This window comes from Alligator mississippiensis, chromosome 14 (assembly GCF_030867095.1).
Source record: "Alligator mississippiensis isolate rAllMis1 chromosome 14, rAllMis1, whole genome shotgun sequence".
Taxonomy (NCBI): domain Eukaryota; kingdom Metazoa; phylum Chordata; order Crocodylia; family Alligatoridae; genus Alligator; species Alligator mississippiensis.
The window spans coordinates 34,185,199-34,212,605 of NC_081837.1; the positions used below are offsets into that span (position 1 = coordinate 34,185,199).

The 27,407-nt window shown below is 55.0% G+C and overlaps 2 protein-coding genes across 5 annotated transcripts; both read left to right on the top strand.

Annotated features, from left to right (window-relative positions):
• The first annotated feature begins 814 nt into the window (after positions 1-814).
• On the top strand, positions 815-16,464 carry ATXN7L2 (ataxin 7 like 2). Of its 4 annotated transcripts, none has more exons than XM_059717623.1 (11): positions 815-983; positions 5,031-5,102; positions 6,052-6,156; positions 6,716-6,920; positions 7,540-7,895; positions 9,967-10,049; positions 10,581-10,825; positions 11,156-11,348; positions 11,708-11,829; positions 13,329-14,208; positions 16,100-16,464. In XM_059717623.1, exons 1-11 carry the CDS (start codon positions 851-853, stop codon positions 16,112-16,114), a joined length of 2,409 nt encoding a protein of 802 aa, XP_059573606.1. In that variant the 5' UTR covers positions 815-850; the 3' UTR covers positions 16,115-16,464. The 4 variants fall into 4 exon arrangements, with proteins under 4 accessions (XP_059573606.1, XP_059573607.1, XP_059573608.1 ...); XM_059717624.1 differs by having other exon boundaries at positions 5,034-5,102; XM_059717625.1 differs by having other exon boundaries at positions 816-983; positions 7,585-7,895.
• Positions 16,465-20,754: 4,290 nt separating this feature from the next.
• LOC102577044 (probable transmembrane reductase CYB561D1) lies at positions 20,755-27,363 on the top strand. The gene is made up of 3 exons (XM_006260049.4): positions 20,755-20,908; positions 21,327-21,364; positions 23,338-27,363. The coding sequence occupies exons 1-3, from the start codon at positions 20,770-20,772 to the stop codon at positions 23,839-23,841; spliced, it is 681 nt and encodes a 226-aa protein (XP_006260111.4). The 5' UTR covers positions 20,755-20,769; the 3' UTR covers positions 23,842-27,363.
• The last annotated feature ends 44 nt before the right edge of the window (positions 27,364-27,407 follow it).

Consider the following 27,407-nt stretch of genomic DNA (forward strand, 5'->3'; position numbering starts at 1 on the left):
TTGCAACCCTCACCCTGGTGCAGAGACGAAACAAGCTTTGGCAGCCACCCACCTAGACACACAAAACCAGTGACAGGGATCAGGAAGCTTTTAATGATGCAAGAGGGTCTCATTACTGCTAGGACAGGATCCCAGTCTCTCCGCGCAGCTCATGCTGCTTTTGTTTAAAAGCTCCCTTGGCTGCAGCGGGGCATTCAAAGCGGTCCTCTCTTCCCCCTCAGCCTTGAGGTTTCACTTCCCAGGAGCAGCATCCCTAGACGTTGACTCTGCTCCAGCCCAATGCTGGATGGACACGGCTGGAGCCCAAGCTGGCCGCAGCCCAACGCTGGACGGACGTGGCCGGTGACATCCAACACGAGGGGTGGATGGGATGGGATGGGGCAGTAGCAGGATCTCGCCGGGGTCAATTTGCACCGTACAAGCCAGTGACTAGGACGCCAGCCTCCCCTTGCCGGACTCGCCCCTGAACCCCAGCGGCTCCCCATCTCCAGAGCCCATGTAGGGAGGGATGTGTTAATGATGGGACAGTGCCCTTGTGTGCCCCCCTCATGCCCACGTGGCCTCACACCCTTCGCAGGGGCTCCCCAGGCAGCTGCTGTGCAGGCAAGGGCGGCTGCGAGGGGCAAGCCCCCGAGGGGAGTCCCGAGCGGCACGTGCGCGACGGACCCGCGGGCTCTGGGAGCCTGGGGGGTGGGGCTTCGGGCGCCCCGCCCCCCCGCCGCGAGTGCCCCGAGGCGGCGCGGACTACACGTCCCAGAATGCCGCGGGGCAGGCCCGCGCGTGCGCAGTGTGGCGGCCCCGGGCCGGGCGGCGGGGGGATGGGGGGGCGGCGCGCGCTCCCGCGGCGGTGATGGCGGTGCGTGGACGCGCGGCGGCGGCAGCAGCGATGGCCGCGGTGGAGCGGCGCCCGCCCAGCCTCGAGGACTTCGCGGGGCAGAGCTGGAGCGCCTGGGTGGCGCGCGCCGGGCCGGCCGCCGACACAGGTGAGCGCCGCGCGGGGGGGGCGGGGCGGCGCCGGGCGGGGGCCGCCGGGGGGGCGGGGACCAGGGGCAACCGCCGCCGCCGCCGTCCCGTCCGCGCCCCCGCCCGGCCCGGCCCGAACAAAGGAGCCGCGCGGTCCTAGCGCCGCCCGCCCGCCTGGGTCCTAGCGCCGCCCCTCGCGCGCGCGCCGCCGGGTCCTAGCGCTCATTGACTCCCAGCGCCGCGGGTCCTAGCGCCGCCCTCACCTCCCAGTGGGTGGCAGCGCCCCCTGGCGGCGAGGCGGGGCTGTGCACAGCTCCTCCGCCTCCACCTCTACCTGCTGGCTGCCCTGCTGGCCAGGACCCCTTCCCCGCTCCCGCCCCTGCTGCTGCATGGGGTGCAGAGCCAGGCACTTTCCTCCCCCCAGCACCCGCTGCCACCGCCCGGTGCTGAGGTCCCTACCTATCGTCTCCCTGGGCTGCCCCCCCGGCACTGCCGCCCCAGCCTTTGCGTTCAGCTCCTGCTCCGTTTCCTCCGTCATCCGCGCGTCGATTCTCTTCCTCTCGTGGCGTTTCCTGCCCCGTCGCCCCCTCTGTCCGCTCCCTGTCGGCTGAGCGGGGGGCAGAGCTTCTCCCCGTCTCCCTGACTTTTGTCCTTGGAGTCCCTGGCGTCGTGTGGAAGCGTCGCCTTCTGGGGAGGCACGAGGGGCGTTCGATTTCTCCAACACCACCTGATGCCGGGCCCTGGAAAGGCCTTGGGTGTAGGGGAGGGGCGAGGAGCTGTCCTTGGTGACACTCGCTGTCTTATGGAGCCTCCTTTCTCCCCCCAGTCCCTTTCTCCTGCACTCGGTGGTGGCCGGGCTCTGCGCTGTCTGATCCCCCGACAGCCCTAGGGGAGATTGTGAAAGGACCCGTGTTTTCTGGGCACTTTGCAGCCCAGGTTTTCCCCTTTATAGCTTAATAATGCAATATAAATTATAGCTAGACAACGCTCTGTTTGTTCCTCCCTGATCTACCCCCCACTAGCCTGCATTGTAGGATTCTTCATACAGTTTATTTGTCAAGATTTTGTCCTGTCCGGCCTTAACTAACCCAAGCCTTGGGATTAAATGCGCATGTGACTATTTGCAAATTATTGCTTTGTTTAAAAAAACCCAACAACACAACAAAACCCACGGTATTCCCTCTTGCAGGCTCCTGTTGGTGGAAATGTGTTTCTTTTCTCTGAGGCTGAGCCATGGATTGGCCTGACGCCGCGCTTATTTCTAGGATAATTTTAATATAAAAATGAAAAGCATCTGATGGGTTTACTGGCAAGAGGAAAGGATGGAGCCTCATGAGCGTCAAACAGGCATAAGGATCTTCACCGGGTGTATTTGGCTCCTGAAGCAAAACGCAGACCTGGCCCGCGAGCCACTGGCTCATGCGAGTCAGTCTGTGTTTTGATCGCTGTCTGCGTAAAGAGCCACGTCATAGCTGGCGCGTCCTGCATCTGTGAGCTCACGGCACAGTGTCAGGCTCCCAGATGTCGAGGAATTATGACTCTTGGATAAAGCTAGTGGGCCTGGTTCAGTCACTGCCTCCCTGTGTGATCAAAGGCTGATTACCTGCTCTGTGACCAGTTCTTTCTGCAGGATGAGCCTAATATGGACCTGCCTCGTAGGGGCTGGTTGAGGGTTCGTTACCTTGAGATGCTGAAGGGAACTTGCTAGAGAAGGGCACAGAGCTTTTCAGTACAAGCAGGAGAGGGGATTTTTTTGATGTTGTGTTAGGTATATTATAGTAGGAACAAGAAGGCCTAAATGAGATCAGGATCCCTTTAGACCAGGCATGGAGCTGTACATACATACAGTAAGAGATAGTCTCACCCTGAAGGGCATGTGACTTCCTAGATCAAAGGTAGGGGAACAGTTTGCCCCCATTTTACAGATGGGGAAGCTGAGGTGCGTAGAGATTAAGCGATTTGTCCAAGATCGTACAAGGAATCCGTGGTGGAGTTGGGAATTGAACCCAGATCTCCTGAGCTGCAGCCTTGATGCTGGATCCAGCATGTTTATTTTGGTGCTGTGCAGCCAGCCACGTCTGCTCCAGGAGCATCCGAGAGACTGGATTCTTCTCGGAGAACTAAACTGAAATTTGATGTTGCCCCCAACTCTCATCCTACAAGATGCATCCCCTGTAGCTGCCCTTTCCTTGGCTGTTATCCCTCTAATGCTTCTGCCCTCCCTGACTGTTTGCTTCCCTATTGATCTCTGTCTCATGGCTGCTGCTCTGTTCCCTGGGTGCACTGGGGTAGAACAAAGTGATGAGATGAACTAGGGCAGGGGTGCCAGACATGGGCCGCCTTGGAGCCTGGACCCCTGACCTCTGTGGGCTCTTTGGGGCCCCTGCGGTGGTGGTGTTAATCTCGGCAGCCGCTGGAGCTGCTGTTTCAGTGCAGCTCTGGAACCGAGGGATTTAATGCCACTTGCCTCCCTTCTTCCCCACCCCTTACCTGCTGTTGAAATCAAGGGATTTAGTCATCCCTAGTGACTAAAATTGTTGGCAGGGGAAAAGAAGGGGGTGAGCAGCAGCGGCATCGACTCCCTGGGTTTTGGAGCAGTGCCGAAACAGTCACTCCCACAGCTGTGGGGGTGAATGCTGCCGCTCACGGGTTTCCGACCTGCAGGATTCCTTGCTGTCCAGATTTACCCATCGGGGCCAAATGCATTTGATGTCCCTACACTCGGGAAAGCTCCTCGTGCTGGATCAGTGAGCCCTGGCTGAACACCTTAGCAGGAGCTTTCTGCTAAGACCTCGTTCACACTACAATGATCTGCATGTGTGTCTACGCTCGATGCTTTTGGGAGACAGCAGACCCTCCCTTTTTTGCCAGGCACCTCGCATCCACCCAGCAAGTGGAGTAGAGCTTCTGCGGCCATCTGGCAGCCAGCAGAAGGTGCCTATAGAAGCTCCTGTGCTTTCTCTTGGCTGCCACAGTCCCTTCAGTAGCTCGTGACTTCCCAGCACACGCTACATGCCCTGGCAGCATCACTTTGGGTGGAGCTACCCAAAGTGCATGGACGTGCATGTGCTTTGGCAGCCTGGGGGCAGCAAATGCCATCAGCCACCAGCCAGCTAAAGGGAGATGGGTCCTAAGACGATGGTCAGTGAAACTATTAGCCATGCTGAGACTGCAGGTGGCCATAGCTAGGTTAGTGGTAGCATCCGGCAGGGACAGAGGGATGGAAGCCCACACTTCAGAGCTGTCGCTTTAGGCTTTTTCTCTGCAGGCTCAGGCAGCCTCCCAGATGTGGTCCTCGGTGCCCAGCCAGCACAGGCTGCTGTGCCATGGCTAGCTCTAGCAGAGACATGATTTACCCAGAGCAATCGTACTTCTCCTACATGATTTACGTCTTCACCAGGGAATTCCACCAGCACAGACAGCCCAGAGCTGGAATCCCAGTGCAGCCACAGCTGCTGCGTAACTGGGGACACGCAACTAGGGTACGTGCACAGTTTTTTTTTTTCCCCCGTAGCCAGAAAGCTCAGGTCCTGCTGAAGCTGTTAGGGAAGGCAGAGGAGCTCAGAGCTCCGCTGAGCAGCAGCTCTCCCTGGGCTCCAGGGATTGGCAATAAAAGTTGCTGATGGAGATCCCTGTGCTAATTGTCTAAACGGGAGCAGCACATCCCAAACCCTGAATAAGTTCCCTCCCCTGCCCTGGGGATTGCATCCTTGCTCCAGCCCCAGCTGCGCCGTGGCAGCCATCCCTGGCACAGTTTGCATATCGGTTTCTTCCGTCTATCCCTGCTTTATGCGGGGGGCTCTGGGGACGGAGATTGCCAGAGCCCAAGGCCGCGCACCTGATTAACTGACTGATTCATAGGGATACTCCGTCTGCTGCAACTTGGCAAGCTGCCCTCCTCCTGCTTTGAAAGCAATTAAAATGCTCCTCGTTGTCCTGTAGGGGGCAGGCTCCCAGCCAGACGGGGCGTGTCCGTGGCACCGGAGGCTCTGCCTGGTGTCCATGTCGGTCGGGGAATCTGGGGTGCTGAATGTGCGAAGGATCCTGATGGGGCTGGTTGTCTCCAGCAGGGGCTGAGCTGGAGGAGAGCAGCAAGAATGGGAGCAAGAAACTGGACGCAATGACCCTCATCAAGGAAGGTAGGAGCTCGTCTGGCTCCCTTATTCTCAGGATGCCTGGTGTGGCCGGGGGAGCGCTCTGGCCCTTTGCCTTGAGGGAAAGCCCCCCCTGCTCTAGCCTTTCCCCGCAGCGCCTGTGTCTGTGGTTATGTCTGTGCTGCAACCAGAGGTGCGATTGCAGCACCGGTGGCTGTAGCAGAGCTGCCTTCGATCTGGCTCGCTCGGGTAACGTTACAGTGAAGACACAGCAGCTGGGGCTGTGCAAGCCTGGCAGCAGCGCTGGGGACGTCCTCGGGCAGCGGGAGCCCATCCCACCTCACTGTGTTTCCCCAGCTATTGCTAGCCAAGCTGCTGGAAGGAAAGGGAGCTGGGGCTGCCTGTCTGCGCTGCAGTCCTGCCTCCGACTGCAGTTGATATGGGCTTTGCACGGACTCAGCTAGGGATTCAGGATAAGCGGGTCTCTGCCCCAGCGGATGTTGTGGCTCCTATCGCACAACGAGATTGGGGTGAGCCTGGGCTGCCCTGCTGGCGGAGAAAGCTGCCAAACCGGCGATGCAGCAAGAGTTTCTCCGAGGCCCAGGTCATGGTGCCTTTTTGGGAGGCAAACCACATTTCCTCTTCCCAGGGAGCCGGTCTTGGGGCTTCAGCACAGAGCAAAGTGGGGACAGGACTCAAACCAGACTGTCCCTCTCCAATTCTTCACCAGCCTCTGCTGGCAGCTTGGGGCATTGGGGTTGTTTGTAGGAGGGGTTGGGGAGCCAAAGCCCCCATCATCCAACCCCTGGCGTCTGAAGGATGAGTCTCCATTTGGTGCTGGGAGAGGTGCTCTGTGTGGCCGGGGCTTGGCTTTCAGTTTGCAGGGGGTAAAATACTTGCGGGTGTTCTTAGGCCAGGCTCTCGGCCGGTGGAGCTCAGACCCAGCTTCTCACCAGGTCAGTCTCTTACCAGGCTCTGTCTCTCCTCCTTTCAGACATGTCTATCTTCGGTCACTGCCCGGCCCATGATGAGTTCTACCTGGTGGTGTGTAACCACTGTAGCCAAGTGGTCAAACCTCAGGCCTTTCAGAAGCACTGCGGTAAGCTGGGGAGGAAAGGCCAGTTGACAGTCAAGGGGACTGAACAGCAGGGCCCATTCAGTGGCAGGTGCCTATGACACTGCTCTCCACTGGGCCCTCAGACACTGATGTGTGGGTGCCTGCGGGATGCAAGTGGGGTCCTGGACAACCCCTTGCTGAAGTTCTAGATTGAGCCTGTCTGTGTGGGTAAATTTCCAGGGGGGGGAGATTGCCTGCTGGCTTTGGAGCGGTGCTGCTGGAAACCACCCTAGCACAATGTGGCAGCTGGCTGGATGTTTCTGCTCCAGTGAGCAATAGCGGAGTGAATGCTGCTCCTTCCGCTCCAGCGTGCAGGCACATGGAGGCGACCAGGGCCTTGTCCCATGCTCAGGGCTGTGACTCCCATCTGTCTGCAGACTTGGGTAAACCTGAGTGCATCAGGGGTGTGTGCGGGAAGCTGCCCTAGCCTTTCTCGGGGGAGTGGCGTGCAGCCAGAGCACGAGGGCAGAGATGTCCCTGTGCCACACAGGGCCTTGTTTGCACGTGGCGCTGATGGAGCCTTTAATACGCTGCCCCACAGAACGACGGCATGGACCTCTCAGCAAACTGTATTCACGGGCGCAGGCGTCCTCCAACGCGCAGAAGTGCCACGTGGTCAATGGGCAGCCACCTGCCTGCGGGGGCCATGGCACCACCAAGGTCACACGGGAGAAGGCCCAGAGCTCCCGCAGCCGGGCCCAGCACCCATCAGAGAGGCCAGAGAAGGCCCAGAAAGACAACCTCTGGTGAGTGGTGCTGGGAGTGCTGTGGGGGGGCCTGGCCACCCTCTGACACAGATGGGAAGGGGGATTCCTGATCCTGCCTTGGTGCTGGGAGTGGGTAGAGCCTTACCCAGGCTCTTAGGCACTTAGGATTGGGATGGGGGAAGAGGTGCAGGGGGAAGAACAGCAGGTGGTCCTGACCCAGAGGTTCATGAAGTCGTGGGGGCTTTGATGCCTCTCTGGTTGTGGGAGAAAGGGAATTGCAGAGGAGCCTGAGCCTCTTCTGACATGTGGGGAATGAGGGCTGTGGACTGGCCCACCTGTTCCTGCTCCTGCCGGTGTCCATCCCTGGCTATTTAAGCCATGCCCTGTGAAAGATGCTGTGGTCTCGCACCGGCAGCCCGAAGCCAAGCTGTGCTCCATGGCAGGCTCGAGTGCATGGGACTGCAGGGAAGGTGGATTGTAGGGCCCAGCCTAAAGGTGTCATGGTTAAGGTACAGTGAAGGGGGACCCCAAAATTCACAAGCCCAAGCCACCTGTAGGAGGATGTGGATCGGGGCCTGGGAACTGCTGGCCTAGAAGGGACTCAGGTGACCTCCGCTCTGATGGGTGATTTGTAGCTGTCATGTTACCTGGCATTTAGGGAAGAAGCTGCTGACCCCTCTGAGCCCGTCCCTTCTCCTTCCAGCCTGTTCATGCCGGTGGTGAACCTGGAAAAGATTTCCAGCCTTCCCAAGCCTGATGGACATGGGATCAAGGTGCCCCCAAAGCCCTCTGCCTCTTCCATGCCCGGACAGCCTTCCACAAGCTCCAAAGAGCCCCTGGGGAAACCATCCCTGGCAGCATCTCCGAAAGATCCGCTTGTGCCAAGCAAGGTGGGAGGGGACTCCATTGTGCCCACCGATGCCCCAAGCAGGAAACCGGAGAGCACATCTGCCTTGGGGGAGAAGGAGCTGAGTTCCTCCAAGCCTCCTCCCAAATCCCACAAGAAGATGGCACGTGAGTCCTGCTTCTCCTCTCTGGTGCTTCCTGGCTTTGTGGGCTGCAGGCTGCTTTGTTGCCCAGTGTGGGTGATATTGAATCAGCCCAGCAAGGCAGTGTATTTTGGTGGTTGCTAACCCTAGGCATGGCCATACTGTATGGTTGCACTGGTGTGATTGGTGGTACATTGATGCAATCAAGTACGGCACAGACAGTTCAAGCCCCTAGGCTGGGATAACTTTGCCAAGCCCAGTGAAAAATTACCTCTGAAACCTCAAGGTAGAACATTACTGCTGTCAGTTTTACTGGAGTAGGCATTGTCCACATCCATCCATGGGTAGCCATTCCCTAGGGGCAGACAGGCCTCTGGTCCCCTGCCATTTGGTGGTGAAGAACAGTAATAGCTGTCTTCTTCTTTTGCTACCCCAGGAGAGCTGCATATTGCAGTTTGTGTTTTAGGTGCAATTTATATCAATGTACAAACCCCATGTAAATCACACCGGGTCTGTATGCATCCACCCATGTGATGCTGCTGAAGGTGAAACCTAGAAACAGGAGGAACCCAGAAAAGGGATTCAGACAATCTTAGTTCTGTGCCTAGCTCGGACACTGATCCCCTATGCCAGCTTGGCACGTCACTAACCTCTCCCTGCCTTTACTTCCCCACCGACAATGAGAAGAATACCTACTTCCCTGGGGACTGAGAAGCGGAACGAGCTGCCTGCACGATGCTTAGGGAACCTTGCCTGGATGGGGAAGGTGTGGAGGGAGGGCAGAAGTTTTTTTATCACTTCTACATTTATGTTCCTGGACAGGGAGACTAGGGAAGAGAAAGCATTGTGGGTACATAGTCTGTCTCTGCCCCACTTGGAACACACGACCTGTCCAGCTTGCTGTCCTGGGCCCAGAAACCCTCCTTAAAACACTCTACTCTTGACAGGGAAACTGGGAAAAGACTGTGTTGGGGCAGGATCCTGCACATATGTAATGGGACTTGCATGATTCGAGGCTTTTAAGGCAAAAAGAGACATCGTGGTCAGGCAGTCAGAACTGCCACCTGGCATGGGCCAGCAGATCCTACCTATAGTAGGTCTATTAGAGGGGATGAAGTATGTCCTGTCTGTTCAGGGGTGTAGGTTGTAGCTGTGTTGGGCGGAAGACATAGGAGACATTGTCCTCCTGTCTGTTCAGACACTTCACTGCCTCAGTGATCACAGCCCTACGAGAGTCTAGACAGAGCAGTTTGGACTGTTGTTTGTGATTCCTTGTGCAGTGAAGTTTCCAGGCTAAAGGGATACAGTCAAGATATAAAAAAAACATGCCTTACAACCTGCCAGCTCTTAGGTGATGGTTCCTTGATGTGGGGCTCATAACCCCCTCGGGGCTGGAAGGGGTGTTATAGGTAGGGACAGGGAGTTCTAGCCATCACGCCCTTCATGAAGTGGAGAAGTGGCTTGTGTGGGTGGGAGATCCCCAGGTGGAAGTTGCTGAGAACCACCATCTTACTAGCTCATGCACACCAAGCCACATGTGGAGCTTCCCACGAAGTGTGCTGTCTGCATTTCAATCCCTTCGGAAGCCTCCTCAGTGTCACTTTGCTTTCTAGTCTGTTATATGGTTTTGCATCTCCTGCCTGACCCAGGGCTGCTTCAGATCAGGGTGTTTCAAGCCCCTACTCTAGCAGCCCCACAAAGACCTGCCCTTGGTACTGGGTTTAGGAACCTTCCCTTCCCCCCCATGCTTGGTAATAACACATTCTAAATTCTTTGCCCACTCTCTTCATGGAAGGATTATGTAGAAACCCTTGCAGTCGTACCTGAGTTCTGCCCAGCGTCAAAAGAGCACAAAAGCCCTGGGATTGCAACAAGAAGAAGCAGTGTTTTCCCTTTTCTGACGGAGACAAACTTGCAGCAAAGACGTGTGATCTGAGATGCAGGCAGAGCTCCAGTCCCAATGCACTCATCTTCTCAGGGAGTTTGGAGGAGATGCTAAGGAACACGGGGTTCCTCACATGCAGGAACTAGGATTTTTGCACTGCACGTACTTCTCCCCTCAAACGCCTCGTAACTCTCTGCGATCTGCCCTGCAGGGAAGGAGTGTGACTTGAACAGGCAGTGTGGAGTCGTGAACCCCGAAACCAAAAAGATCTGCACCCGGTTACTGACCTGCAAGGTATTGTTCTAGGAGGAAGTCGCTTCCTGACAAAAGGAGTGGGTGTGGGGGAGAAATCCCTTGCCCCATGGGCCCGGTTAGAAGTTGAATGCATCTTCTAGGGGCGCCCCTATTGCAGCTTAGTTTACTGTGGCAGGGAAGGATTTGCAGCTACAGACAAAGTGCTCTAAAGACCAAGCTGGTTGGAGAAGGGAGGCAGGAGTCCTACGGGTTACTGTTGTCCAGTCTCAGTCTAACTGGCTCTTGGAAGTGGTTCTAAGTCCCCAGGTAGTACCACAGTATTTTACAGCTAAGCCCTGCCGGGGATTAGGACTGAGGGCCTCTGCTTTGAACCCACAGGCTTCTGGTGGAGGTGAAGAGTCTACACTGGCTGAATCAGTAATTGGGTATATAGATACCATAGTCTGCCAGTTAGCAGAGTGCAATGAACATACACATGTGAGCATATGTAGTGGCATCTTGTGAAGGGTGGTGATGAACAGGTTCAGTCTCTGGGTGTCCTTTGACTGTCTCGTCTCCTGCTTGTCACAGATTCACTCTGTTCATCAGCGCCGCGAGGTGCAGGGCCGGGCGAAGGACTTTGACGTGTTGGTGGCCGAGCTGAAGGCCAACTCCAGGAAGGGGGAGTCTCCCAAGGACAAGAGCCCGGTGAGGAAGGAAGCAGCCCCTGAACGTCTCTCCCAGGATTCCTCCTCCTTGGCGCAGACCGCGTTGGTTTTACCCAGCACTTCCCCTTGCCGAGCCAAGCAGCCCCACTCCCACTGTGCGCCTCTCAGGTAAAGCAGCAGCGATTCCCTCCTGCCCCCATGAATGGCAGAGCCTGGAGCTCAGTCTCCACCTACAAAACCCTCTCCCCACAGACCAGGGACATTCCCTTGCCCTCGAGTAGGTAAGCACTGCTCTGAGACTGGGCTCCTCCAGCCTCTGTGCAAGAGACCCCAGCAAAACACACATTAGGCCCCAACGGGGATATCAGTGCTTTCCGAAAGAGGAGCCATTGTCTGACATGCAGCACCCACCATTGAGCCACAGCTTTTCCAAATCTAACCCTGCCCCTCTGCAGCTTGAACCCAATGGGCCTTCTCTCACTTCTCCACCTCTGTTAGGTCCAGGGTTTCCTCAGAGAGTGACCTGGAGGACCTGCCCACTGTCTCCAGTGAGGGAGACCCAGGCCTGTACCCCTTCCCCCTGCCCAAGGGGAATAGCCGGCTATCGAGCGATGAGAGTGAGGATGACACGGCTGAGGATGTTCACGGGCTGGACTGCCATTATGCAACACGGCCACCGCGGCCACAGGCGGTAAGTGCCAGGTTTCCTTCAGGCCTAAGGCAGATTCCCTATGCCCCACCTGGAAGGAGGCCAGAGGCCCCTCTTGGCCTTGGTCTCACTTGGCATTTAGGGTGATAAGATCCTTCCTTGGGCTTGGATCTTGGGATCCAGCTGCAATCTGTCTCCACATTGGGGCTGGGAGGCTGATAGAGTGGGTGGGGGGACCCCAGGCTGGCAGTACTCGGTCCCTCCTCACTCGTATCTGCCAGGCTATGTGGTGGGCTCCCTGCACCCTTCCCCTGAGCAGGGGACTGCTGCATGGTGTACAAGAGTCCCTCTGTCTGTCTGCCTGATGGGTCTGCCCTTCCTCCAACTCCGACCGCAAACAGTTCTGCACCTTTGGAAGTCGCCTGGTCAGCCCAGGGTGTTACGTCTTCAACCGACGGCTCGACCGCTTCTGCTCAGCACTCAGCTCCATGCTGGAGAGACATCTCAACTCGCACATGTGGAAGTAAGTGCCGTGCTGCTGCAGGCTGAGCCCGAGGTCGGGTGGGAAAGCCCCAGTTGCACCCTGAATCGGGCAGCAATGAACATAGTGACCAAGTGGGTCAGGGATTGAGTGTGATCTCTCAAAAGTACGTTGAGATGGAGACCAGCTCAATAGCATCTACCCCTACACAGGTCCTGAGTGTGGTGTTGTGTCCTTTTGGGCAGAGCTGAGTGCACATAGGGAGAAGCAGGCAGTGCAGGAGGAGGGAAGTTGGGAACATCATCCCTTTTTCAGACCGTCTTCTCCCTCTTGCCTCCACCCCCACAAACCTCCCAAGTGCTGGTGGCTGCCCCGGGGTCCAAAATGGGATTTAGTCTGTTGGGAATGCCATGCAGACACACGCTGGCAGGGAACATTGACATTCCAGTCTCCAGCTCTTAAGTGGGGAAGGTCAGCTTAGATACGCAGGCGTGTGGTAGGCCAGGGCAGGGAGGCCGCAGAAGGTTGGCGAGAAAGCCCTTGGGACCGAGGAAGTGCCGAGGAGACAGTTCTGGGGAAGGGAGGTCAGCTGACATGTCAGTCATTTTTATTCTTTTCAGCATTGCTAAATTTAGAGAGTGGTTTCTATTTCAGGTTCCATGATAATGCTTCCCCTCCCCCATCCCTTCTGCTCTCCTCTGGGCAAGCCACCACAGTGGGATGCTGCAGGTGGGCTGGGAGGGTACCGCGTTCTTCCCACCGCCCCAGGGAGCAAGGAGGTGATGGAGGGGGCAGCGTTAGAGAGGAAGGCAGGGCCTTGGCTGCCAGGACTCCTGGGTACTCCTCCCAGCTCCATCACTGATGTGCAGTGTGATCTGAAGCCAGCCACGCTGTGATAGCCTGCCTCAGTTTCTCCTTGGTATAACGGGACAGCGTCCCCTGCCTATAGGAGGGATCTGAGGCTGGGCTGGCATTTGGAAAGTGTTCGGGGTGTCAAGTGCAGTATTTGCTGTTGCCACTAAGACTAGTGATTCTTATTAACCCTTTGGGAGCTAGCTGGTGCCTGCAAGAGCCGTTTCTTATTCGAAGCCCCGATTTCCCATCTTTAGGCACTCTCAGTGCTGTTTTCCCCCAGCAGATGGAGCTGGAGCACTGGGCTCCATGCAGAGTCCTGATGGACCGGAGCAATGGGGAAAGACACTGCCTTGGAAAGGGGAACACGGTGTGAAGGGAGGAGATGACCCTGGATCTGGAGAGGGTGGGAGGGGGAAGAAGACAGCTCAGGATTGATGGAGGAGGGTGTGACTGTGGAGAGGAGAGATGTGGGATTGGATGGGGGGAAATCTGGAAGACAGATGGGGTAGGATGGTGGAGGGGTGGGTCAGTAGGGGCTGGGGGAGAAGAGGATCATGGACCAGATGGAATCAACAAGGGCCAGTGGGGGCACGACTGGGGAGGGAATGAGATTCAAGGTGGAGGGGAGGGAGTTAAAGAAACTGCCCTTCTCTCCACCTTCCTGACTGCTTCATCTGCTCAACCAGAAAGATCCCTCCCGCCGCTGACCCCCAGCTCCACACGGCTTCATCACCTACCGTCCCAGGCGCCTCTGCTGGTGGCACGGCCCAGACATACAGCTCCTCCCCAGCCTGCAGCCTTCCCCACAGCACCCCTGGGAGGACGTCTTCATCCTGCACAGCTTCTGCCTCGGTGATGGCTGCTCGGGAGAGCCGCAGCCACCCCAGCCTGAACTACACGGTGGGCTCGCCCCATGCTGCCGCTGCCTGCAGCCAGTCGGACTGCACGGGCGGGAGCCAGTCCATCACGTCTCCACTGCCTGCCAACACCCCCTCTCCCTCCTTCAGCAAGTTGCCTTCCACCAAGGCCAGCAAGTCCTCCAAAGCCAAGGAGCTGGCAGGCAGCGTGGAGCCTGAGGCCTCAGCCCGAAAACGCAAGCAGCCTCTTGGAGCTGCTGCGAGCCCGCCATATAAACGGACCTGCCTCCTGGACTCAAGCAAGGGCAAGGCAGCCGGCTGCCAGGTCTCCCACCCCCCTGCCAAGACTAAACCTTCCCTGGGCTCCTCCTCCACTGCCTCCTTCAATGGAGCCCTATCGCCAGGCTCCAGAGTCAAACGGGCTGGCCACCTGGACTGCAGGGCCACGAGCCACCCGCCAGTCAAAGCCTCCCAGCTGGAAAACCGGGGCTCCCCCCTCAACGGCCCCAAAGCGCTTCAGGCCAACTGCATCTCGGACGAGGAGGCCAAGAAGCGTAAGAACACGGCCACTTACTGCAGGCCGATGAAACCCAAGCACTCTGCCTCTTCCTCCTCCTCCTCGTCCTCTTCCTCTGACTCGGGCTGTTCTATCAGGAGGAAGAAACCAGTTGCCTCCTTGGCCTTTGAGGAGAAGCGGAACGCACTGAAGGTATACAGCTTCCCGCTGATGCCAGGAGCCCCCAAGCCAGGGCTCATCTTCCTTCTCTGCCCCCACAGTGGGTTAAGCTATGGGCTGCCTCCAAACATGTGCCAGGTCCCTACTCCATCCCCACAACAGCCCCCAGTTCATCTTTGCCATCCCCGGATCCTCCTTGCCTGCATCTGGGGGATTTGTAAATGTGCCATCGAGCCAGAAAAGCAGGCAGGGTTCCTTGCAACCAGTTGGAAGGGGGTTTAGGGAGGTATCAAGCTTTCCCAGGAATAAGCTTCCCATGTCCTAGGGCACCAGACCAGATGGGCCCATGTGATAGGGTATGAGTGCCCCTGCCTTATGGAGCCATCAGGTCCTGGCAATCATTGTTCTTTAATTGAGCCCAGTAAACTGTCACTTCATTCCTTCAACACCTGAGAATACAGATGTCCAGTATGAGGAAAGTTAATAGGATTTTTTTTCTTTTAAACACTGGAGTATAATCCACAGCAGTAGGGGCCAACATTTTGGCAGGGTTGACAAACTAGTCCCACACCATTCTTGAGTGCCACTCTGATCTCTTTTCCTTGTCCGCTTTGCTTTCTGCTTCTTGCCCCATGCTCCCTGCCTGCTCTGCTTTCTGCTCCCTGCTTGCTTTGCTGCTGTGCTGCCTGGTCCATCCCTGGTCTGCCATATGCCACACAGAGAGGCTGTTTGTGGCATGCAGGTTGGCCACCCCTGATCCACTGGTTCCCTGTAGGCTCTGAAGGGGGCACTGATGAGAATTGCATTGGGCCGAGGGTGGCTGGTTGCGGGGGAGCTCCCAGCTTGCTCGGCTCCCAGCAGGATTCCACATGGGGTCTAGGCAAAAGGAGAGCTGACAGGCTGTTCTTTTCTGAGCAGGAGATGCTCTTGGGACTGGAGTGGTGGCATTGTCTTGGGGGAGCTCACAGCCATCTGAGTCTTGGGCACTGGAGGGAATGGCACTGGGAGAATTATAGCTGTTGGGAAGATCACAGTCTCTCCCATCTGGGTGTGTGTACGACAGGACTGACTTCTGGGGCCTGTGCAGCCTTTGCAGTCTCAAAATATGTCCTGTAGCCACCCTGTCTATTTAACCAGAAGATGAGAACAGGGCTGAGCAGCTGTTGAATTTGGCTGGGGGACTTTTCCTAGTCTCAGCTCTGCCTGGCTGGGTGACCTGGGGGGAATCACTTCCTATCTCTGGGCCTCCATTTCTCCATCTCTAAAATTGGAATAATGATCGTGACTTCCCTTCGGGGGGCTGGGAAGCTTGAAGTGCTGCTCTGCTGTAAAAAATGGCTGTAAAAGGTCCCCTCTGTATCTAGGCAGCCCAGTCCTGGCTGAGTCGGTCAAGCCTACTGTCTTGCTGGCACCAGCATCTACTACTTGTGACTCCTGTTAGTAGTGCAGAGAAGGCGCTGAAGTCTGTTCCTTGTGCACTAGCAGAGCTGTTTACCAAGGGGTCACCCAATTCAAACCTGGTGGTAGCAGTGCTACGGCACAGGGGCAACTAATTATGAACCTAGATGAAAGAGCTCGGGTGGACTTTCAGATCCCAGGGCAGTTTGCGGTGTTCGGGATACATGCACGGAAACTGGGCACATTCGATCTGCTGCTATGAAGAGAGCCAAGGGTATACCAGGCCCTACTGGGTCTCTGGCCCAGCCATACTGGGTCTCTGGCCCTAAGAGTTCCTCCATCTATTCAGAAGCAAACCTAGCCATGTGCCTTTATTATAAATAGATGCTGATTAGATGCAGCCCCAGGGCTGCACCCCAGTCCTGAGTCCCAGCTCCTGAAAGCAGATTGTGGGCTCGTCACTACCCGCCATTACATCCCTTTTGTTCCCCTGTACTGACTGCCTGTCCTCTTGTCTCCCTTGCAGTCAAAAGCGCATTAACAAGGAAGTGCCTGGGTCGTGCAGAAGGAGCCATCAGCCCCGGGGACCGGGAGCCCCTGGATCAGAGTCAGAGCCCGCTGCTTTTTATAACTTTATATTATTTTTTTTAAAAAAGAAAGAAAAGACTCTATAAAATACCTCAAGACTCTTTTCCTGTTCTGTTGCTGCTAAAAACAAACAAAAAAACCCAAGGAAAAAATGAGAGACAAACCCAATCCACACCTGGGAGGAGGTTGGAAGCAGATAGACTGGACTGAGGTGGCAGCCGCACGGCCGGGCTGGGATATTTATAAACATTACTATTGCTGTTTTTGTTTCTTTTTTTAAAAAAGAAAAACCCCGTATCAAAAGGGCGGCTTGGCCTGTGGTTTTGTGAAGGGGGGAGGGAGAAGGGAATTGGCCCCTCGTGGCAGGGCTTTGAACATCCGCTCCTGTCAGCTCTATGTTGGGGTGCCACCATTTGCTGGCAGTGCCCCGAGGTGGATGTAGCTGAGTGGCTCCCAGCGTCACCAGCTCCTGAAAGCAGAAATTTGTCAGACAGGCTTCAAAAAGTTGCAGACTTCTTGAAGTGATCAAAATGTCACCAGGTAACATATCGAGTATTGCACCTAGGACATGGAGTAGAGAGGTAGTTAGCCACATTAGCCTGAAGTCAGGCAGGAGGGCAACAAACACTCAGAAATTGTTAGGTCTGGCGACACGATCTGCTGCAGCACCCTCACACATATAGTAGTCCCTTGTCCCCTGACTGTTTCTTCTGGTCCAAGCACTGGCAGTGACCTGGGGCTGGGCTTGTATATGGGGCATGTTATGGGGATTGGTCAATGGGGCAGCACTAGGGGCTAGATTATGGAGCTCTGCAAGCTGGATCTGGCCCATAGGTCATAGATTTGATACACCTGCACTGTCTGGGCAACTTCATGACAGCTCCATCCCTGAGTCTCCGCTGTCCATGCTGCTTATCCACCAGAGTCTCATCTCAGGCTCAGGAGTTCCTGATCCAATCCCAGGCAGTGACCGGGGTGTTAGGAAATGGTTTAGTGGTGCAGAGAAATATTCCTCACCTCCATGGGCCAGTTTCACACCGGCAGCCCCAAATCTCTTAGGCATTAAAATCTGCAGAGTAATGGTACCACTACAGCAAAGGTGGGAATAGACGCTGATTCTCTCATCTTCCACTAAACCCAGCTATCTGTCAAGGTAAGTCGATGGTACTGTGAGTTAGGCAGAATACAGCCCACAGTCAAACTTTCCTGTTTGGCTTATGCACCTGGTAGAGCTGCTATCCCTGCTCCCTCCTGCCTCAGCAAGACTTGCCGCCTCAATTTGAACCACACAGACCTCAGGCAACCCACTTAAGGAACCCATTTAGCATCAGAGAAGGTACAGCAAGTTATGCATCTAGGTAGTAAGATAGCAGTGAAGGCAGGAAGGTTGGCTGGTTCCATCCAGGTTGCAAGGAAGGCATGAAGAGCAGGGCCTGCAAAGTTGGTTATCGTGGTGGCACGAACTTTCCAATAAACCCACTGAGCCAGCGTGCAAGGAGGTGGCTAAGGTTATCCAAGATAATGGCTGCACAACCTTTTGCACAAGGTCCATGGCCAGAGCATCTTTCCTTCTCTCTAACAGTTGTAGCACCTGTGCAGAGTACTTTTCGATGCTAATGTTGATCTTGAAATCTCAGACCTTGAGACTTAAGTCTGTGGTCCATGGAGAGAGAGGATCTTGGCTTGAGGCATTTTCTGTATAGCAGGGAAAGCTTCAAGCAACTTTGGCCACATTGTTTTGCAGCATCTGATGAAGCCAGCTTCAGATCATGAAAACTGGTGCTCTATCTCTATTTTGGTAAGTCTATAAGGTGAAGATCTACCCTGCTTTCTACTGAATTTCCCCTCCTGATGCTGTGTGTTGGGCTGTGTTTCACCCCAGAGCTGCATGTGTCCTTGTGCTGCATGCACCACTGGTAAGGCACTTGTGGTGAGAGCCACAGACAGATGTAGGATTTTGAAAAGGAGGATGCAGATGGTGTGGTGTATCATCCCATATAACACGGTACCTATTTTTCTCCAGGTAAAAAGAAACTAGAAGCTTTACTAATATGCTAAGGGGCTAGGGCTGCATTATTCAGTTTAACATCAAAGGAAGCCTGATCCACAGTTCAACGGAGTCTTAATTCCAGTGGGCCTGAAATTGCAAGAGGGAATCTTGTCTCTTTTGAAAGACATAACTACTATTTGCAGGGCCAGACCCTAGGTCCATCTAGCCCAGTCAGAGAGCAAATACTGAAAGGGAAAGTGAACAGGGTATGGCCAAGATTTTTCCCCCTGTTCCTTTCTCACTTGCAGCCTCCAGCACTTAATATCTAGGAAGTTCCGGTTCAGAGGCCGTGCCCCTCGCTCTCACGCTCAAAAGCTACTGATGCCCCTTTCCTCCAAGCATGTGTCCAGTCCCTTTGTGAATCTGGCTAAACTGCCAGTTTCCACCACGTCTGGTGGCCACGAGTTCTGCCCTTTGATGACGCTGGGTGAAAAAGAGCTGCCTTATGTTCATTTTAAATGCACTTCCTGCTAGTTTCATGTTGGGACCACTAGTTCTTGCCTGGTGAGTTTGAGAGAGTCAGTAATAAATCCCTATTGACTTTCTTTGCCATTTAGTGTTTTGTAAGCCCTTCTGTCCCACCTCAAGCATCTCCTTTCTAAACAGAACAGGCCTGGCCTCTAGTCTCTCCTCTTACAGCTAATGATCCTTGTAGCCCTTCTTGGTCCCTTACTCTAGTTCTTCTAGCTCCTTTCTGGGGTGCAGGGACCAGAGCTGGGCACGATCTCCAAGGTGCAAACATGCCATGGATTTACAAAAGAGCATCACGATACTTCCCTTGAAGGCAGAGGACTCTGAGGGCAGGCCAGGTGCTCCAGAGCGGGGCCAGCACTGAGGTGGGGAGGGGAAATGCCTTGCCCCCCTCTCCTCCTAGATGCCCGAACTTCTTGGAGGCATTTCAGACCTGGTTCTCTTGAATCAGGGCGCTGGGACTGAGTCCAAGCTGGGGGAGGGGGCAGTGCCCTGTGCTGTGAGCCGAGGATCTGAGGAGCAATGATCTCAGTTGCAGCAAGGGAAATTCAGGTTGGATATTAGGAAAAACTTTCTCATGAGGAGGGCAGTAAAGTACTGGAACAGGCTAGCCGGAGAGGTGGTGGAGGCCCTGTTCATAGAGGCTTTTAAGACCTGGATAGACAAAAAGGCTAAGATGAGATAGTTCAGAGCAGTCTTGCTTGGCTCAGATCAAGCATCTCAGTGGGAGCACCTGAATCCCAAGTCTTAAAAAATATATATATATATATATAGTTTTATACAGCATCCCAGATAAGCATTGCTACACAAACCTTAAAACATATTTAAAACCCATGCACATGTTACAATGGTCGCCTGCATGCCCCCGCGCTCCCATCCGCATTCCTTTCCATAACCCAGTCTCTTAGTTTTCACCCTGCTGTTGGGTTTTACACTGTCTGCTTATTCCCTGTCTTGGTTGCTGTCACTGTCACTCTCACTGTTGCTTCTACTGACACTGCTGTTGTCACTGTCGCTGCTTCGGGGTCCGCTTGTATCAACCGTCGTCTTCATTATCACTGACCACTCCGCCTCTTGGAGGGTCTTTGAACAGCCTGCACCAAAAGTCCCTTTGCCAAATGGAGCTGGCCGCTTCTCCTCCATCCTCTTCCCACTGCTTTTCGGTGGTAGGACTGGAGTTCACTCCAGAAACATTTGGACGCTGTCTGTTTCCTCAAGCGCCGTGTGTCTGTACACCCGCAGGTTCCTGCATTGCCACAGGGCACTCCTGACGCAGGACACAAACTGGTGGGACCCCCACTCTTTAGTACAGTGCTGCCTGTTTCCTGCCACCTCTTCCAGGAGCCGGCCGCCCTTCTCCCTTGGCACAAGGACAGCGCCACAGGAGGTGGTCAATGGTCTCTCCATCGCAGCGGCAGGCAATTATTTCAGGCGGAGGGCCACTTACTGAGTTTTGGCAAGCCATCGAGGGCCGCCTGCCAGGAAGCCACAGGCAGATATATACTCATTTTCTAATTTTTTTAGGGGCCCAGAATGGTCTGGCGGGCCGCATTTTGCCCACCGCTGCTCCATCATCATCCAAAGCCCAAGGCCTCTGGGCTCCGGCCTGCCTGTAGGATGCCTGCTAACAATTTTGTATCTGAACAGATTTCAGATTTGCGCCGGCCTTGAGCACAAACTAGCCGGGGCCCTGACCGTCAGCGCCGTTTCTTTTCTTTTCTTGCCATCCTGCACTCATGTCCACGCCGGTCCGTCGCAATAGGGCGGAAGGGACCTATTCCATCCCCGAGTCCGAGCCCCTGCCCCCGGGGCAGGAAAGTCCCAGGGTGGGCGCTGGGGATGGGGCGTGCTGGCGGTCGCCCGTGCTGTTTCAAAGGGTTGAGCGCTGCCTGTGCAACCTGCGGGGTTTTTTTGGAGCGATGCTATCTATGATCTGGGACTGACTTGGGACGTGAAATGCATCAGTAGGAAGGAAGGCAGGTCCCGGCCAAGCCCCTGTTTGCTCAGTGCTGCCTCTGCAGCAGAGCCCGCCCGGCGCGCACCTGGCCCCGCCCGCAGGTGCGGCTTCCCCGCCCGCCCTGCGCGCCATGCCGGCCGGGGCCGGGGCCGGGGCCGGGGCCGGGCTCGGGCTCCCGCGCTGCCTGTGGCGCTGCGCCGGGCTCCTGGCGCACCTGGCGGCGCTCGGCCTCGCGCTGCTGCTGCTGGTGCTCTCCCGGCCCGGCACCAGTGAGTCCCCGCGGTCTCCCGGCTGCCCCGGGCAGAGCGGTTAGGGTTAGGGGATCCAGGCCTGGGAGCGGGGTGCCCGGAAGGTCGGCAGTGCTTGCAAAGGGCCACCTGCCCCCCCGGGGCTTGTCCTGGTCCCTCTCCCGAGGGAGGGGAAATGACCCTGAGCTCCGAGGTGATGCAAACACTTGAAGGCGGGTGGGGATGAATTGGAGAGAATGGAGCGCGTCTGCCCTGTTTCCCTCTACTTCTTAAACTCCCCTGCAAAATATAAATCAGCCGTGAGTGTGAGCCAGACCTCTCCTGGGGTCTTCCGCAGGCAGGGGATAGGGATCGTCCCAGCAATACGAATAGCGCTGAGCCCATTTTGCAGAATTTGCGCCTGGCATTGACTGGGAGCACTGTTTCTTTTCTTTTCCAGGTCTCTTTTCTTGGCATCCTGTGTTCATGTCAATAGCGGTAAGTTGCAATCCATCCCCTCTCCCCACCCCCACCGCGCACACACCTTGCACGCACGCACCCCCCCCACCTTTATCTCCCATAAACATCCCAAGCTTTATATCTGCCTTGCATCGCTTTTGGAGATGCTAGCGTGCAAATCTAGCTTCCCTTGCCAGGCTCCTGCTGGCTTGGGAACCAGACGGCGCTTCCCTCAGCAATATGTATTCATTTGACGCTAGAGAATCATAAATCTGGGAGCGATGCACAGTAGCAGAATGGGCCTGTTGGGTTTGGGCTGTGATCCACTGCAGGCACCTGCAGGAAATGCCGCCTTCCTGAGGACTTGCATGTCTGAGCTAGCTCCTTTTCACCCTGAAGTTTGATTCCCAGAATTTTAGTGTGAGTGTGGTGCTCGGAGAGAAATGTACATAGTATTTCTCCAGTAAAGCAAATGATCTGATGTCTGTAATGATTTTATTGCCTTTTGCTAGTCAAGACAGCACCCTCTTGAAGCCTAAGTGTACATCAATCCCTCTTCTCTTAGCTGTAAGCAAGCTTTCCTTGGGTTTCAGACTCATTTCAGAGCTCCTGATCAGGGTGCAAGCTGACTGAAAGGGATGGCATGGGGCAAAGGGATTTTCTTTGGAGCAGAATGGCTGCTAGCAAGCTTTGGGAAGATGTGCTGTGCTGCCGGGGGATGCTGAACATCCAGTAGGATGTGAATCCCCTGAAGTTGCCAGGAGCTTCGGTCTGTTTCCCTGACATGAAATAAGAGATGAGAATTACTCAGATGGGTTGACTGGACTCCAGTCCCCAGTTTTCAACACCTAATTTAAAAACAGCTCTGAAGGAAAGCAAGCAAACAGACAACATTTAACTCAAACTCCAAACCTCCAGGAAAAACTTCTTGCCTTGACAGGCCTTAGGGCAGGGATGTCAGAGCCCCAGAGCTTGTCGTGGCCTGGACCACCCACCTCTGTAGGCTAGATTTGGCTCATGGGGCTCACTGCTAGTGCTATGCTGGTGTTAATCCCTGCTGTTTTGCTATAGCTCCAAAACCCAGTGAGTTCACTTTGCTTGCCTCCCTCCCCACCCTGATCCACTGCTGACATTGGGAAATGTAGCCCCTGTTGGAAGCCAGCATCAGTGGCAGGGAAAGAGATGAGCGTCAGCAGTGTTAATTCCCTGGATTGCAGAGCTGTGTTGAAACAAAGGCTCTGGTAGCTGTAAGTACAGATGCCACTTGGATCACCACTTTGGGGTTGCCCAGCTCGTGGGGGGCCCTGCAGTCTCTATCCAGCCCATGAGAAGTCCCTAGGGCCCCCATGAGTTTGACATCCCTGGCTTGGGGAACAGCCATGCCCTGAAGATATCCTTAAAAAAAAAAACCTGGCCAGAAATGATTGTCTTGCATCTTCCCCACTTCCTGCCTCTTCTTCCTACTTCTTGCCCTAAGAGTAGGAACATGGATAGTACCAGGGAACATCCCAGCCAATGGGGCTCATTCTATACCCAGGATTCACCTCAAAATGGATTTTTAAAAATTAAAAATATCACCTGGAAAGAAATGGGCAGTGCGTGCAGGCCAGGTGCAGCACACGAGCACTGCTGTTGTTTCTTATGGAGCTTGACTTGGAGTTGCAAAGCCCCAACACTGATGATCTCTGCATAAGACAGCACAGGAGTCTGCATGATTTGCTAAAATCATTGTAATTCAGAAACAGAAAATAGCTTCCCACCATGTTTACGCTGACCTGTCTTGTCCCTTGCTGGAAGGATGCTCTTGGCTGTGGTCATTTAATGACTTGGCTTGTGAAAGCTACTCAGGTCTGGAAGTATTGACTCTCTGTCACCTGTCTACAGTGCCCTTTGTGACCTTCTGCCTTGGGGATGACATGCTGCCCCAAGCAAGTCCCCTGATAAGTGTTTCTGCTAGGAGGGTTGTTGTGGTGCCCACCTATTCTGTTGCTAACAGCATCCTGTATCCCCAGTTCTGCCTGTGCATGACCGAAGCCATCCTGCTCTTCTCGCCGGAGAACTCTCCCTTCTGCTTCTGCTCCCGCAAGGTGAAGGTGCGGCTCCACTGGACTGCACAGACATTGGTGATTGTGGCAGCCACGCTGGGCCTGGGCTTCATCATCTCCAGCAAGAACCGGAGCGAGTACCCGCACTTTGTTTCGTGGCACAGTATCCTGGGCATCGTGACTCTCATTGCCACCTGTGGGCAGGCTCTTTGCGGGCTTTGCTTGCATTTCCCCCAGCTGCTGAGGGTCTCCTCTGTGGCACGTCTAAGGCTGTACCACATTGCCTGTGGCCTGGTGGTCTACCTGCTTGCCACCTTTACCGTGGCCCTTGGGATCTACTCGGACTGGTTCCAAGCACAGATCAAAGGGGTGGCCTGGTATGTCTGCCTGGCACTGCCCTTCTACCCAGCCCTCGTGGTCATGAACCAGATCGTTAGCATTTACATCCCAGCAAAGAGGGGGAATATCTGAGTGCTGGCCTGTGTTTCTGCCCATCCCAGGGCCGGAGCACCAGCCTGCCCCTCCTTTTGTTACAGGGTGTGCACCTGTGTGCAGTGTGTGTTTGAGGGATATCCCTGTGCCTTATACTGATAATGTGTTTCCCTTTGCATATGTAGTAGAGTTTTCTAGTTTCCAGAGTTTGAGCTGTCCCTTTATTTCTCATGAAAGCACTTCCACATTTAAAAAAAATATAGGGGAGCCTGGGATTTGGTGTCCAGCTCCTGGCTCAGGTCGGGTCTCTGCTGCCCCCAGAAGCTGGGATGGCTCTGCCTTGCTTTCCTGGGGTAAAGACCCTACCCATTGGTGCAGGGTGAATGGTCCCTGAGAGTCTGCTTCAGTTTGATGCTTAGACCTGTGACAAGTGAAAAGGTTAGGCAGGAGGATGCCTGGGTGAATGGTTGCTGGCACTTGGCAATAGACCCAAATTTGTCTTTAAGATGGATGAATTTTTAATCTGGGTTTTTCACAGTCTGCCCTAAGGCTGCAATCCTTGCTGTGCCTGGGAGTTTACCACAAAATCTGAGGCCCCAGTCCTAGGGCTCAGGGGGCCATTGGAAGGGTATGTTTTGATGCTGGATGAGATGGGGAGTGACAGTCCTGGGCCTGTCTTGCGGTCAGTGAGGTGAGCTAGTCTAAGCATGTGGGCAGGTGCCTCCATCCTGTGCTAATGGGAGTCACACAGCCTGGTGGCACTGATGCAGGAAGCTGCAGTCCTGATGTACAGGTGGTAAATGTGCAGCGGGTAAGTGAAAGTCTCTGCTGCACGTGGCCATTGGTGCGCTGCACTTTGCCAGGTCACACACAGACTGGTAAAGGTGTGGTGGGGTGGGCACCGGGGATTGGGATTTTACCTTGGGCTCCGGGGAGTCACTTTGGAGCCTCTGGTTCCAGTGCAGCCCTGCTGGAGAAGGGGCTGTTTCAGCAGCTAGTTGCAATACCTGCTTTCTGCACCTTGCTGCCTTGGGTGGTGCCAGGCTGTCTGCACCTTGCCTTGGAGCAAAGGCCAGGGGGCGTTGTGTGTACCTGGGCTAGCTCAGGCCAGGGCTGCTGTAATGGGAAGACACCAAGCTTACTATTTCTGTGGTTTGCTAAGGGGCTGGGGAGGGCTTTGCTGATGTAGCCAACAGATAGATTTATTAACCCTTGGGGCTTTTTGATTTGCAACTGCATGGTCTACAGTTAGCAGCAGAACTCCTGGGGCTGTGTTTGGGGTGTGAGCTGGCGGGCTTGCACAGATCCTGTTGAAATATCCTGCTGTGTATCATCTCAGGATTGTAAGGGCCTTTTGCCTTCAGTAGCTCAGAGATGAGGTCTTGCATTGCACCTCCTGAACAGGGGTACTCTCCTTTTTGGCAGTCTGCTTCCTGTTTCATCTGCCCTCAGTATCACCAGTGCCAGCCTGTGGGTCTGTGCGTGGCCCTGAAGGAGGAGGAGCCTGATGAACCAGTTGTCCATTTAACCTCTTCTTTCTTTAACACTCTTCAAAAGCGGGGTGAAAGGATGAGTCAGGGGCAGTTGTGGAGAGGCAGGAGAGGAGCCTGGGGTGCTAGCCCGTTGGTAATGTGCAACAAACACCCAAGCACCACCCCCATAGGGTGATTTGAGATTTGAACCTGGGATCCCCAGTGGCGCAGCGCTGAGCGGAAGGAGTAGCTCTGCTAGCTGACAGCTTTGTAGGTTGCTATTCTCTGCAGAGCACAGCCACTCTGCTAGTGCGGGTGACACTTGCAGGAGGAAGGAGCTGGTAGCTCTGTGTGTGGCGGGGTGCCTAAGAGGAGAGGGGAAGAGACCCACGTGGTAGTTTTGGTGCCCTTTGATCTCTCTGGGCGTCATCACTGTTCTGCATAAACCCTTGTGCTGTTTTCTGTTCTGTCTGACCCAAGAGGAAATTAAACAGCACAGAGATGTCTGTCTGTCCCCCCTTCTCTTGGCCCCAGAGCCCTGTGTTTGCAGTGGGACCTTCTGAATTAACCCCTCGGACCCAGGAGTGAGCAACAGACAGGAGCAGTCAAGTACAGGCTTCCTTTTTGACCCTTTCTGCTCTGTTAACCCCAACAAACCCCTCATATTTGTGTTAGGGTGTCCAGGGATCCTGTCTGAGCTGATCCTCTTGCAAGCTAAGCCTTGCCTGCTGCTTGGGAGTGAGAACTTTTCCCATCTCGGGGGTCACTGAAGGATGGTAACAGGCCATTGCAGCCATAGTCCTTTCAGGTGGTTTGTAGCCTTCATATCGAGGGTGCTTCCCTAGGAAATAGGGGAGACCTCCCCTCTGCAAACCCAGGGTTGGGCCTTTCAGGGCCCTACGCTAATATGCGCCTGTCCTAGTGTAAGGCTTTCTACCTCGGGCTCCTGTTCCCAAGTGGTTCTTCCTGGCTTGCCACAGGGTGCTCGCTGGGCTTTCTCCTCTGCAGCTTTAGCCACAAGGCCTTCCAGTTTTAGGAACAAGCTTCTCTCATCCTTTGTGTTTGTGTTGTGCAGCACCTAGCACAAGGGGACTCCCATCTCTGTTAGGACCCCTTGGTGATATGCAAGTGTAGGATAAAGAAGCCATCCCTCCTTTGGCAGCCCGTAGAAAGCAGCAGCTTTCCCTGATGCTGCGGGGGAAATCTTAGGAGCACTGCACCTTGCTCCCCACCTTTCAGGCCCTGATGGTTGCCATCAAGGGGATGCTGTCCACGGAGATGTTAATTGGGGCTGGGGTTTGTACAGCAGCATGCAGGTTAGCATGTCATCAGGCACAGCGAGTATTGCAATGTCTGCCTCCATAGACCTTACTGTGAAAGCCTGGTCCCTGTCCATGGCAGCAATGGAAGTGCACAATAGACAGGGGCAGAGGGAAGCAGGTAGGCAAGTGACACGGTTGGACGGACTGATGGGGGCACAGATGGACTGAAGAGTCCCTCGGTGATCAAATCCCACAGCCGCTGGCTTTCGCTGTTCAGACTTGGATGCCAGCTTGCTGAGTGAGCCAGTATCCTGTCCTTGTGACTGCCAGCTTTAAAAGTGGGGCTCTGGGAGTGGGTAAGAGAAAATATCCTGGCTGGTTAGAGGTGTCTAAAAGGCCTGTAGAAGGACGTGCAGGGGGGGATGGGGGAAAGGGAGACACAGGGAGTAGGATTCAAACTCTGTGAAACATGATAACTCCAGTGATAAAGGCTTGCAAGTAAAGTGGGACAAGGGAGTGTTTTCATTTTCCATGATCTCAGCCTTCCGGCTACTTCTGATCACGCTGTACAGCAGCTTGAACCCACGGTACTTCTCCAGAGGACTTCTCCCCGCCCCCCAGTCTGAGTCTGGACATAGCCTCTGTTCCTCTGGGGGCTGCTGAATTTCGGATAGCACTGTAACTGTTCAGAAATGTGTTTGGCCTCTGTATCCTGTGTGTTGTGTCTCAGCCTGTACTCTGTGCACTTAACCTGTGGCCCTCGAACAACTGGGCTTCATTGTGGGACATATTTTTTGTGTATAACGAAGAAAAGCATTGGCCCCAAACCTGCCTGCCGTGTGTTCTGTCTGCGTGCACGGGGGGTCGGGAT

What these genes read in the sequence shown, in the direction of transcription:
- ATXN7L2 (XM_059717623.1), top strand. Translation starts at nt 851, where the DNA reads ATGGCGGTGCGTGGACGCGCGGCGGCGGCAGCAGCGATGGCCGCGGTG. An exon ending in ATCCCACAAGAAGATGGCAC is followed by an intron (nt 7,896 to 9,966) that starts GTGAGTCCTGCT and finishes TCTGCCCTGCAG; the next exon opens with GGAAGGAGTGTGACTTGAAC. An exon ending in TCCCACTGTGCGCCTCTCAG is followed by an intron (nt 10,826 to 11,155) that starts GTAAAGCAGCAG and finishes CACCTCTGTTAG; the next exon opens with GTCCAGGGTTTCCTCAGAGA.
- LOC102577044 (XM_006260049.4), top strand. Translation starts at nt 20,770, where the DNA reads ATGCCGGCCGGGGCCGGGGCCGGGGCCGGGGCCGGGCTCGGGCTCCCG. An exon ending in GCTCTCCCGGCCCGGCACCA is followed by an intron (nt 20,909 to 21,326) that starts GTGAGTCCCCGC and finishes TTTCTTTTCCAG; the next exon opens with GTCTCTTTTCTTGGCATCCT. An exon ending in CTGTGTTCATGTCAATAGCG is followed by an intron (nt 21,365 to 23,337) that starts GTAAGTTGCAAT and finishes CTGTATCCCCAG; the next exon opens with TTCTGCCTGTGCATGACCGA.